Source organism: Bos taurus, chromosome 8 (genome assembly GCF_002263795.3).
Source record: "Bos taurus isolate L1 Dominette 01449 registration number 42190680 breed Hereford chromosome 8, ARS-UCD2.0, whole genome shotgun sequence".
Lineage (NCBI taxonomy): Eukaryota > Metazoa > Chordata > Mammalia > Artiodactyla > Bovidae > Bos > Bos taurus.
The window spans coordinates 29300508-29312962 of NC_037335.1; the positions used below are offsets into that span (position 1 = coordinate 29300508).

Sequence of the window (12455 nt, forward strand, 5' to 3'; positions counted from 1 at the left end):
CTTGGCTCCATGCTGAGACATGCCTAAAGGGGAGGCAAGAGGAGAAGCAGGGAGGTCCAGTAGGATGCTCCTGCAGTCCAGCGGAATTGGTGGTGGCTTGGACCAGTGTGGTAGCAATGGAAACAGTGAGAAGTATTTGGATTCTTGATATGTTTTGGAAAAAAGTGAACATTAAATTTATAATGCTGTACTAACGCATTACTACAAACAGTGGTTGAAAACAACACAATTGATTATCTCACAGTTTTCACTGGTCAGAGTCCAGGCATAAATCCTGGTTCTCTGCTTCAGGTTGTCATCACACTGAAATCAAGGTGTCCACGGGGGTCCCTTCTTATTCGGAGGCTTGAGTCAGGAAGAACCTTCTCCCAAGCTCATTTAGGTTGTTGGCAGAGTTCATTGCTTTGTGACAGCAGAACTCCTAGGGGCATGCTTCTTTAAGTTCAGTCTCTAGCCCACTGGCTAAGAGAGTCTTAGTCATGAGAATGACATCCCATCACCTTTGTTTTATTCGGTTGATTGGACATATCATTAGTTCTGGGGAGGGAGGGAACTTCTGTGTACTAGGAGGCTGGAATTATTGGAGGTCACCCTAAGGTCTGTCCACCACAATGAACAAACAGTTTTGTTTGTTTACTTAGATGTGTGAGGCAAAGAAGAGAACAAATGAAAACCTGAAGTTGCATTTACTGAGATAAAGAAGACCCAGGGAGGGGAGATCAAGAGCTCAATTTTGGCTACAGCAACAAAAACAAAATACTGAGCTGCCTGTTACACATCCACAGGTTGCTGTGTCCTTCTCCAGGGGATCTTCATGACCCAGAGATCAAACCTGTGTCTCTTAGGTCTCCTGCATTGGCAGGCAGGTTCTTTACCATTAGCACCCCTTGGGGTGTGTTCACATTCACCCACAGGGAGATATCAAATAGTTGCATGTATGATATAGAATTAAGAGAAAAGGTGAGAGATATAAATATAGGACTCATTAGCCACATTTAAAATAAGTGGTATTTAAAGCCAAGGAATGAGGTTGCTAGGGAATTGAGAATAGACAGAAAACAGGACTAGACCTGAAGGTCCCCAACATGAAAAAGCCAGAGAGTCTACGGAGAAGCAGGAAGGAAGGGAGATGAGAAGGGAGAAGAGCAGAGAAGCAGGAAGGAAGGGAGATGAGAAGGGAGAAGAGTGTCTGAGAGTATAGAGTCCTTGTAGTATCTTTATAGGTTAATTTGATTCATTTCAATCTCAGAAAGCCAAGTTTTTTTTCTTTTGTCTCTCAGTCTGGGGAGACACCTACCCACCCCACTAGCTCTTTCTCTCTGAATGCACTGCTTTTTTGAATGCCCTTAGATGTCAGAGGTTAATGGAAACAAGTTGTGAAAGTTCAACAAACAGTTTGCATTCTTGCCAAACAAGCCAACCTAATTCCGCCTGAGAGTGTACAAGATGGTCAGTGGGAGGGTGGTACTATTTTATTTTGGGACCAACCAAATAGAAAGCAGGCTGCTCTGGGAAGCATGTAACCCCTGGTGTCAGGTGACACAGATCAGGCTCTACCTCAAAAGCAAAGGCTTAAAACAATGACAAGAGAATGAGCCTTCCATTAATGTCCTAGCAGTGGACAGGACAGGCCTTTCTGTCTATACCTTCCGACATTTATTTCCGTGTACAGAAATCATTAGAAGTATTAAAGCATAAGACCTTTCTATGGGCATAATGAACTACCCTTTGTTCACCTAATCATATATTGGAGTTAAAGATACGTTTCAATACCATTTACTTTGGGTTAAAATCATTTCTGTTCTTACAGGACACAGAGAAAAAAAATCATGAAATTCTAAGTGGTTAAAATAGAAAAGAGGATTCCACTTGTGCAAATTCAGGACTTTCTTTGTAATTAGCATTGTAGATGATGTATAAATGCATGTACATCTGCCGTGTCATTAGCTGTGTTTGTTGAAGCTACGTTACTCAATTCCTAGTGCTTGTTACACCTAGAACAAAACCCTAAATGTTCACTTAGAAAAATATATCTTTTCACCAATTTCCACTCAAGCATTTCTTAGGTGTCTTCATTGCCTGGCAAAGTGTGCACAGGTGACAAGTTATTAAGCCTTTTTAAAAACAGTGGGTAGCACTGATTCAGAAATAATCATCTTTTCAAACAGTGGGCAAATAATTCTATCAGCTCTCTTGCACAAATTTGGTTACAGTCCTCATCTATCAAGTGAGGAAACAGAAGCAGAGTTTGACAGCTTTCTCTGAAAGCAGGGGGAGCAAACGCTGCCCTTGGCAGTGAGGCAGGCTGCCTCCTGTAAGACCACACAGCTGACATCCTGGTGGGGACCCGCGGAGTCCGGAAGCAGGAGTTACCGCTGGGGAATGAAATGGCTGCATTGCTTTTTACATGGGCCTGGAGGTCAACTTAGTTTATTTGTTTTTAATTTAGCTGAAATTATAGGCTGGTTGAAAGATTCCTTTGATGGTGGGGGTCTTTTGAACGAGTCACATAAACTTTTGGTTTCTTTCTCACTTTCCTCCAACCCCTTGTCCCCTTTGCAGGATTAAAAAAGCACTTGGGAGGTATACATTAATCTTGCTGGCGTTGTCAGAAGTGATCAGCGAGTTTTATTAAAAGCTCTGGGACTGCCTGAAAGACCTCCTTGTCTGAGTTTGAAATGAAAGGGACATGTTAAGATCTTGGGGCACGTTGTCAGGACCCTTCTCCCTGCCCCTTGGACTATGAGCTGACACCCCTGGAGGAAGCTGAGAAGCCCTCCTTTGTTGAAGGGATTTCCCTGGTGAACGGAAACGACTTGGCCCCTGTTGGCATGAGCTCTCCAAGCTGGGGTGGGCTTGGTGCCCTGCTCCTGCTGCTGCTGCTCCCAGGCTGGGCCAGCCCCACCTTTGTCCGTGTTAACCAAGGGGTCAGGGTGATGAAGGGCAGTTCCGCCTTCCTGTCTCAAGATGACCTGAAGTTCACCATCCCCAAAGAGAAAGATGCCTGCAAAGTGGAAGTCGTGATGAATGAGCCAATAACCCAGAGGGTTGGGAAACTCACTCCACAGGTAGGTCATATCTGAGATTTGCTATCTAGCAGTGTGTATGAATCTGAGTGTGTGAGAATGTTAGGGAGGGAGGGCGGAGAGGAGAGAGAGAGAAAAATAAAAGGTCTTCCTTCAAGCTACCAGAGGTGAATGCTGTTAAGAAGTTCAGATTTGAAATGGTGGAGTTGCAACTGGTGGGCATAATACTGCATTGTTTTTTCTATGCAAGGTGAAACCTGTTAAAATTTTTTTGAGGTATAACTGACATTCAACATTAGTTTCAGGTGTACCAGGTAATGGTTTGATATTGGTCAAAACTATTTTTGAATGTTCTTGGCTGACTGTGAATTACAAAACCAACAGGAGTTACTCCTGTTTATGTTAATACCTGTGGTGGAAGGCTGGTTCAAACTAATGGATGGATGGATTTTTAAATGAAAAATGCACAAATTGACAAGTCTTTCCAATTTATCCTCTCTATTGAAGATAATGCATGTAAATCTTACTAAGGTGAGGGAATCAAATACCACTCATTTTAGGTACATCAGCACTCTCTGAGAAACTTAGGGGGGAAACAGAGGAAAATGGGGATAGAGAGAGAAAATGAAAACAGGGCCAGCCTTCCAAGGGTTGGAGTGGGCAGTCTCCTGTGTAGTGTGATATGGTCAATCTCTATGGGACTATTACTGCCCCAGATTATCTCACCCTGGCCAGTCAAGGTGCTTTTGGATAAGATGTCAGGGTTCCAGGACAATTTTAGGACACACTTGTACTGCAGAATAGCAAAAATAAAACATGAAGACATTTTTTATCTATCACCATCACTCAAACATTCCCTTGAGTAATGGAAGAGATCTGAAAAAGAGATATGAAGATACTTTAAATAGTCACTGTTCTTCAAAAATGTCCGCATACATTTTTTTTTCTGTTTAATCATGGCCTTGGAGACCTTGTCATTTAAGGGTATTCTGTGCTGAATCTTTTTGTAGGGTAAAGAGTTATCCTCTAATTCACTGGATTTAGGAAAGCCCGAATTATCAAATATTTGTTTAAAGTAAAAGTTTTTCTCTATACACAGTAGAATATCACTTCCAGTTTTATTACTTGTTCTTACTGTGGTTTAACTTTCCTCTCAATGTAAACAGTTTTGAGAATATTTAACACTGGATGTGACTACTTCTTCTGGCAAAATACATCATTTCTATTTGCTGAACTGTGAGCATTAATGTTCTTTCTATTTAGCTAAAAACAAAAAATCCATCTATTCAAAAGTGATAATAGATGTTGTAAAGAAGAACTAAAGAGACAGAGATAGGGGACTTCCTTGGTGGCTCAGTGTTAAAGATTTGCTTCCAGTGCAAAGAGTGTGGGTTTGACTGATGAAAGAAATCAAAGATGACACAAATAGATGGAGAAATATACCATGTTCATAGATCAGAAGAATCACTATAGTGAAAATGAGTATACTACCCAAAGCAATCTATAGATTCAATACAATCCCTATCAAGCTACCAATGGTATTTTTCAGAGAACTAGAACAAATAATTTCACAATTTGTATGGAAATACAAAAAACCTTGAATAGTCAAAGCAATCTTGAGAAAGAAGAATGGAACTGGAGGAATCAATCTGCCTGGCTTCAGCCTCTACTACAAAGCCACAGTCATCAAGACAGTATGGTACTGGCACAAAGACAGAAATATAGATCAATGGAACAAAATAGAAAGCCCAGAGATAAATCCACACATCTATGGACACCTTATCTTTGACAAAGGAGGCAAGAATATACAATGGAGAAAAGATGATCTCTTTAACAAGTGGTGCTGGGAAAACTGGCCAACCCCTTGTAAAAGAATGAAACTAGAACACTTTCTAACACCATACACAAAAATAAACTCAAAATGGATTAAAGATCTAAATGTAAGACCAGAAACTATAAAACTCCTAGAGGAAAAATAGGCAAAACACTGTCTGACATAAATCACAGCAGGATCCTCTATGACCCACCTCTCAGAGTAATGGAATTAAAAGCAAAAATAAACAAATGAGACCTAATTAAAATTAAAAGGTTTTTCACAATGAAGGAAAGTATAAGCAAGGTGAAAAGACAGCCTTCAGGGTGGGAGAAAATAATAGCAAACAAAGCAACTGACAAAGAATTAATCTCAAAAATATACAAGCAGCTCCTGCAACTCAATTCCAGAAAAATAAATGACCCAATCAAAAAATGGCCAAAGAACTAAACAGACATTTCTCCAAAGAAGACATACAGATGGCTAACAAACACATAAAAAGATGCTCAACATCACTCATTATCAGAGAAATGCAAATCAAAACCACGATGAGATACCATCTCATGCTGGTCAGAATGGCTGCTATCAAAAAGTCTACAAACAATAAATGCCTGAGAGGGTGTGGAGAAAAGGGAACCCTCTTACACTGTTGCTGGGAATGCAAACTAGTACAGCCACTATGGAGAACAGTGTGGAGATTCCTTAAAAGACTGGAAATAGAACTGCCATATGACACAGCAATCCCACTGTTGGGCAAAGACACCAAGGAAACCAGAACTGAAAGAGACACGTGTACACCAATGTTCATTGCAGCACTGTTTACAATAGCTAAGACATGGAAGCAACCTAGATGTCCATCAGCAAACGAATGGATAGGAAAGCTGTGGCACATATACACAATGGAATATTACTCAGCCATTAAAAGGAATGCATTTGCATCAGTTCTAATGAGGTGGATGAAACTGGAGCCTATTATACAGAGTGAAGTAAGTCAGAAAGAAAAACACCAGTACAGTATATTAACGCATATGTATGGAATTTAGAAAGATGGTAATGATGACTCTATATGCGAGACAGCCAAAGAGACACAGATACAAAGAATAGTCTTCTGGACTCTGTGGGAGAAGGCAAGGGTGAGATGATTTGAATGAATAGCATTGAAATAATAGCAATGAAATAATAGCATTGAAACATGTATATTATCATATGTGACATAGGTCACCAGTCCAGGTTCGATCCATGAGACAGGGCGCTCAGAGCTGGTGCACTGGGATGACCCTGAGGGATGGGATCAGGAGGAAGGTGGGAGGGGGCTTCTGGATGGGGAACACATGTACACCCATGGCTGATTCATGTCAATGTATGGCAAAAACCACTACAATATTGTAAAGTAATTAGCCAATTAAAATAAATAAATAAATTAAAAAAAAGAAAACCAAAAAAGGAGTGTGGGTTTGATTCCCAGTCAGCGAGCTAAGAGCCCGCATCCCACATGCCTCATGCCCAAAAAACTAGAACATAAAAAGCAGAAGCAATATTGCAACAAATTCAATAAAGGCTTTAAAAATGGTCCACATTCACCCCAAAAAAATCTTTTAAAAAAAGACTGATACATACTAGCTCAAATTGACATCTCTAGATATTCCACTTACCTCCTATGGTTATATCTGATTCTGAAACACATCAGAATTCTATGGAGAGCTCTCATGTTGGGACTATTGCTTATGATATTGTAACTAAGTGTCTCCTTCCAGTTTCCCATGAGCTTTTTCTTTTATCAGTCAGTGATCTTCAGATGGGCATCTAAACAGTGTCAGTTTGTGCTAATGGCCCCAGGTCACACTTGTATTCCCAAGGGTGTAGTAATTGCAACATCTCCCCACTTTCTCCCAACATATAACTTCTGCTGGAAGGTGTGTTTGATTGACGTCTTAAATTAGGGGAAAGGTAGAGGCCTGGGATGGCTTGTGCCTGGAGCCCTGATGCACTAAATGTGATAAGTTGGTGAACATGAATAGGCTCAATAGCAGGCAGTGGAGCCCTCACTACAGGCACTGGGATCAAAAGCAAAACCTTGGGGTTCTGGGGGGCAGCAAAATATAACCCTAATCCTACATGACTGGGGTCCCTGATAGAGCAGGGACTCAGAGCTGTATGGAAAAAAGTGGATGCCTCATAAAGACTGATAATTTGATAATGCTTCCAATCAATATATTTTTTAAAAAATTGTTCAACATTTATTTAGAAGTAAAGCTGACTATTTTGTGAGGGAAGAAGAGAGGAAAAATTCCCCCTGTAGTGCAGAGATATTAAGCTCTGGCCTCAAGCATGCAAAAACAACACCCTATTATTCCCCAGATTCTCCCTCCTTAGAAAGCATTTTGGGGAGAATCTACTGTGACTTAAACCTTTGTGGATATCCTGTCCTCTCCATTCCAAATAGCCTATGACTTCTAAACACATATAGCACTCTCTATGAGAATAATGAAAAAGTCATAATTTTTAGTGATATTTTAATGGTCCTCATCACTTGGCCAGTTCTGAGGCCCTGGAGAGCAAAAAGGGATCCATGTGACCAGAAGTAAGCAAACATTTATTTGGTCACAAGAATCAAGGATTGTAGGAGATCTCTAAGTCATCTCCTTTTCAAACTTTCTCTGATTTTAGGGCAAAAATCCATTACTAGAAAGACGATGTGGAACAAAAACAACATACCTGTCTGGTTTAGGAAAGTCAGCGTTGCAAGGCAAAGGAACAGGGCTCCATACATCCCCAAAGGGTCCCCTAGTGTGCCGTGGCTCATTAAAGGATCATGCTTCAGTGTATGCATACCCAGAGGTACCTCTGACATCTCAAACGAATTTTTCTCATCTAACAATCCACCTGCCAAGGCAGGACTGAAGACTCAAGAGATGTAGGTTCGATCCTTGGATCAGGAAGATTCCCTGGAGTAGGAAATGGCAACCCACTTCAGTATTCTTAACCTGGAAAATTCCATGGACAGAGGAGCCTGGTGGGCTATAGTCCATGGGATCACAAAGACTCAGGCACTATTGAACATGCATACATGAAGTAAATATATTTATTTTCTTAAAATGTGGAGTTTCATTACCTTCTGGACAAATATTAGAGCTTTGTACTGTCAAGAAATTTGTCTATCTGGAAAAACTTTCTCAGATCACCAGGTGATCTTCCTATTTTCTTATTGTGATAATTTGAACAAAACCAAGATTCGTAAGTAAAAAGTGCTTTTTTGAGGAATATGTGCCTGTTTTTAATCCTGGCAGATGCAGTTCTCCCTAGGGATTTATGTCTTATGGAGTTTTTGAAATTAAGCATAACCATGTGCATGCATGCGTGCAAGTGCACGCACACACAAACACACAATGTAAGCATTACTCTTCAGTAGAGCTTACTAGTAAGGTGAAAGCAAGCTTATGTGGGCCCATTCCTAGTCAGATGACTGTATTAACAACACCCTGCTGTGTAATGAGCAGTTTCATGTGATTTGCACAGAAAATGTTTTGTTTAACATCTGTTCAATTAGTGTTTTCATTTCATTACTGAAGTTTGTCTTAGGACCAACAGGTTCATTTTCCTATTGGATATTTGGAAAGGGATTCACTTGGCGCATACCAGTACCTTCTGTCTAGATAACCCTCTTGATATAGTCAATTAGAGAAGGTCGATGGCGATATATTTTCCTCATGTTTTAGGACAAAACTTACCCCCACACAGCATTCTCACACCTGTCCCAAAGCAAGAAATTTCCTGGGTGGAAAAGCACCACAGTTTAGTGCTGAGCTTGCTCTTTCAAATAGGAAATATAGCGGTAAGAAAATATCTCTCGTTTGAACCAGTTTACTGTCATTAAAGTGAGTAATGAGTTAGGAATGTGTGACAATTTAATTATAAATTGTAATTGAAAAGCAGTTGGAGTGGAAAAAAACAAAGCTAGACAGTAATTAGAAAAGGATTTAGCTCTCCTTTGTTTTGGTTAGTAAATTTATGGACAATTATGGTTGTCGCCTTTTATAAAAGGAAAACATATTATGAAACATAAAACAGATGTTTCTTTTAACAAAGCAGATTGTCTCTTTATTACTATGACTATTTGTCAATGATATGGGGAAGGTCTTTCCTTTATCTCCTTCCTTGTTGTCAGTTAAAAAGAAGAAGCGAAGATGTGTGTAGAACAGGAATGCAAATAAATGATCTCCTCTTCTACAGACTCTTTGCTTCCTTTTTCTGACAGTAAGGAAGGAGATAAAGAAGAGGTCTTCTGATTAGAGTCAGAAAGGATTATGTTTTCTGTAAATGTGTGAGCCTGTACAGGCTAAGTAGCATGAACTCAGCAGTGATGACATGTAAATACCTCGAGAGTATTTCTTAGTACTCTACCAAGTCAGACTGTACAGCATGAGTGTTATGGTGTGATTGGAAGAGAAAATTCTTTTAAAAATTATGACCCCAGCATATAACAATTAGCAATTTCCTTCATAGTTCTGAGTTAGTGGTACAGTTAATTATAATTCTGCATGAAGAGAGAAAATGTCCTTGACGTTGCTGTTTGTCTCATGAATCATTTCTGTTATTACGTAACTAGTAACCACAGTCTTTTGCAAGTAAATGAGAAACCACTGTGGGTCTTGTTTGGCTTTGATCAAACACAACAGTGTCCATAGTAAGCAGCTTCATCTTTAAATATAAAAACACTGTTTGGAAAGGAAAGCAATAAAAGGAGAAGGAAAAATACACACAGAGCTAATATAGTATGTTGGTATGTGGGTTAAGACATGTCTTTTCCTGTGTACATACAGGTATACCTCCTTAATGCTATAACCCCCTGAAAGGTGTTGGAAAATAATGTTTTGAAAAATGGAACCATATTTTAAATATACTATAAAAAGATAATTATTTAGAAATCATCATTGCTTAATTTATCTGCTTCAGTTCAGTTGAGTTCAGTTGCTCAGTCGTGTCCGACTCTTTGCAACCCCATGAATTGCAGCACGCCAGGCCTCCCAGTCCATAACCAACTCTCGGAGTTCACCCAACTCCAGTGACGCCTCGGGGCTTCAGTGGGGCTGTTGGTCTTCTGACACAGCAGATGCTCTCGCTTCGCCTTCTCGGCGTGTGCCCCACGAGTGGCCCTCCCCGCAGTGGGTGCTGTGCTGTGCACCCCATGTGGGTGTGTGAGCATGCCTCGTTTGACCCTCGGTGGTGAACCGAGGAGTCAGTGATTCCATCCATCTCATCCTCTGTCGTCCCCTTCTCCTCCTGCCCCCAATCCCTCCCAGCATTAGAGTCTTTTCCAATGAGTCAACTCTTTGCATGAGGTGGCCAAAGTACTGGAGTTTCAGTTTTAGCATCATTCCTTCCAAAGAACCAGACTTTCATAATTTAGATATTCTCAAAACAGACAACAGCTATATAAGCAGGATGGTCATGAACATGGGGCTGGGTAGAGGTGTTGGTGGTTAAAACACACACATATAGGGAATTCTCTGGTGGTCTAGTGGTTAGGACTCTGCTTCCACTGCTAGGGGTATAGGTTCTCTCCCTGTTCAGGGAATTAAGATCCTACACAACAGAACATACATACACATACATAATGCTAAGAGAACATAATTTCTCCAGGCCATACTATACTGCTGGAAAAACTAAAAAGTGTACCAATGATTTTCACATATATATCCCTTTCTTCTCATGAACTAGGTCTTTGACTGCCATTTCCTTCCCAATGAAGTAAAATATACTCATAACGGTTGCCCAATTCTTGATGAAGACACAGTGAAACTTAGACTTTACAGGTAAGTGGCACAGGAGTGTTCTTCATTCTTTGTCAGATAACCATTTTGTGTGCTTCTGTTTCTTTGGATAAGATTTCAGACAAGTAAGTAATTAGTAGTAGGAACTGGAGACCTGAATGGATGAGGCAAGAATTGTAGCAACCTTTCAGTTACTTTTATTTATATCCTCTTCCTTGGGGCTTTTCTATGGCAAATTATTAGCCTTCTCCTGTTTCCCTTTAGAGTTCTTGTACAGGTATCTCTGGTCATTCAACTCTCCATTTATGATTAAAAATGGAGATTGCTGCTGCTTAGTCGCTTCAGTAGTGTCCGACTCTGTGTGACCCCATAGACGGCAGCCCACCAGGCTCCCCCGTCCCTGGGATTCTCCAGGCAAGAACACTGGAGTGGGTTGACATTTCCTTCTCCAATGCATGAAAGTGAAAAGTGAAAGTGAAGTCGCTTAGTCGTGTCTGACCCTCAGCGACCCCATGGACTGCAGCCTTCCAGGCTCCTCCATCCATGGGATTTTCCAGGCAAGAGTACTGGAGTGGGGTGTCATTGCCTTCTCAGAAAAATGGAGATTACAACCTACAAATTTTTAATGAGAATTAGGAAGAAAATATATTCCAAAAGTGAATGAAATTCTTCGTTTTGATTATCAACTGCTTAGTTTTAAGAAGTGCAATATCTTCTTCTATTTTTAAACATATTATATTTTTAAAAGGTTTAAAACAATCAATTCTGGTGTTGGACAAAGTGACCATATGACCCAGCAGTTCTACTCCTAAATACATATATGTACAAGAGAAATTAAAACATATGTTCACAAAAAATTTACACAAATGTTCACTACAGCACTTTTTGTACATGTCAAAAAGTTGAAATAATCAGTCTGATAAATGAGTAAACAAGATGTGGTATATTTATACAGTGAAATATTATTTAGCCACAAAAGGGATGAAGTACTGTTATATGCTATAACACAGATGAGCCTTGAAAATATTATGCTAAGTGAAAGAAGTCAAGGTTACACATTGTATAATTTCAGTTATATGATATGTCCAGAAAAGGCAAATTCAGAAAGGCAGAAAGTAGATTGCAGTTGCCAGCTTTTGGAGGTGGAGTGAATGGGGAGTGACTGCTTATAGGTGTAGATTTTTATGGGGGGAGGTGATAAAGTGTTCTGGAATTAGAGAGCAGGATGGTTGCATAGCTTTCTGAAAATACTAGAAACACTGAATTGTAAACTTTAAAAAGGTAAATTTTAGGATTATGTGAATTATATCTAAATAAAAAGTTAATTTAAAACTTAAGCTCATGGTTATGTTATTACTTACTTCATAGAAGCAGCTGAAAATTCAGTGTAGGTGGAGTAGGCCTTATATAGTTTTTTACTTGGCTTTTGTCACTTTAAGAGTATTTGACTAAAATACAGCAGCATGAATTTGCCTTAAGTACTAGAGGAATACTAGTCTAGAGTTTTGTAGCAGAAAGTGAATTATCCTGATCACCCACCATAGGTCAGGCTCATGCTAGGTAGGCTTAGGAAACAAAAGAATGAGGATAAATGGGCTGGGTTTCAGGGCCTGATACAAAAGATGGCTAGATAATTGTGATGCAGAATGACAAGCCAGAAGAGAGGCATGAAGCAAATGCTGTGCTCAGAAAATGAAATGGCTCCCAAGGATTCCTTGGGAACTAGGCAATCAGCATATAGGGCTGAACTAGTACAGCCACTATGGAGAACAGTGTGGAGATTCCTTAAAAAACTGGAAATAGAACTGCCTTATGATCCAGCAATCCCACTGCTGGGCATACACA

General features: G+C 40.0%; 1 protein-coding gene across 4 annotated transcripts in view; it reads left to right on the forward strand.

Moving 5' to 3' along the window:
- FREM1 (FRAS1 related extracellular matrix 1) overlaps window positions 1-12455 on the forward strand; it is a 180655-nt gene that overhangs the window by 25563 nt on the left and 142637 nt on the right. For 3 of the 4 annotated variants that reach the window (XM_059888997.1, XM_059888996.1, XM_005209921.5), the window contains exons 2-3: window positions 2563-3068; window positions 10558-10652. In XM_059888997.1, the coding sequence (XP_059744980.1) occupies window positions 2832-3068; window positions 10558-10652 (332 nt within the window). In that variant the 5' untranslated portion in view covers window positions 2563-2831. Of the gene's footprint in view, window positions 1-2562; window positions 3069-10557; window positions 10653-12455 lie in introns of those variants that run through there. The other variant, NM_001192995.2, reaches the window with a different exon arrangement.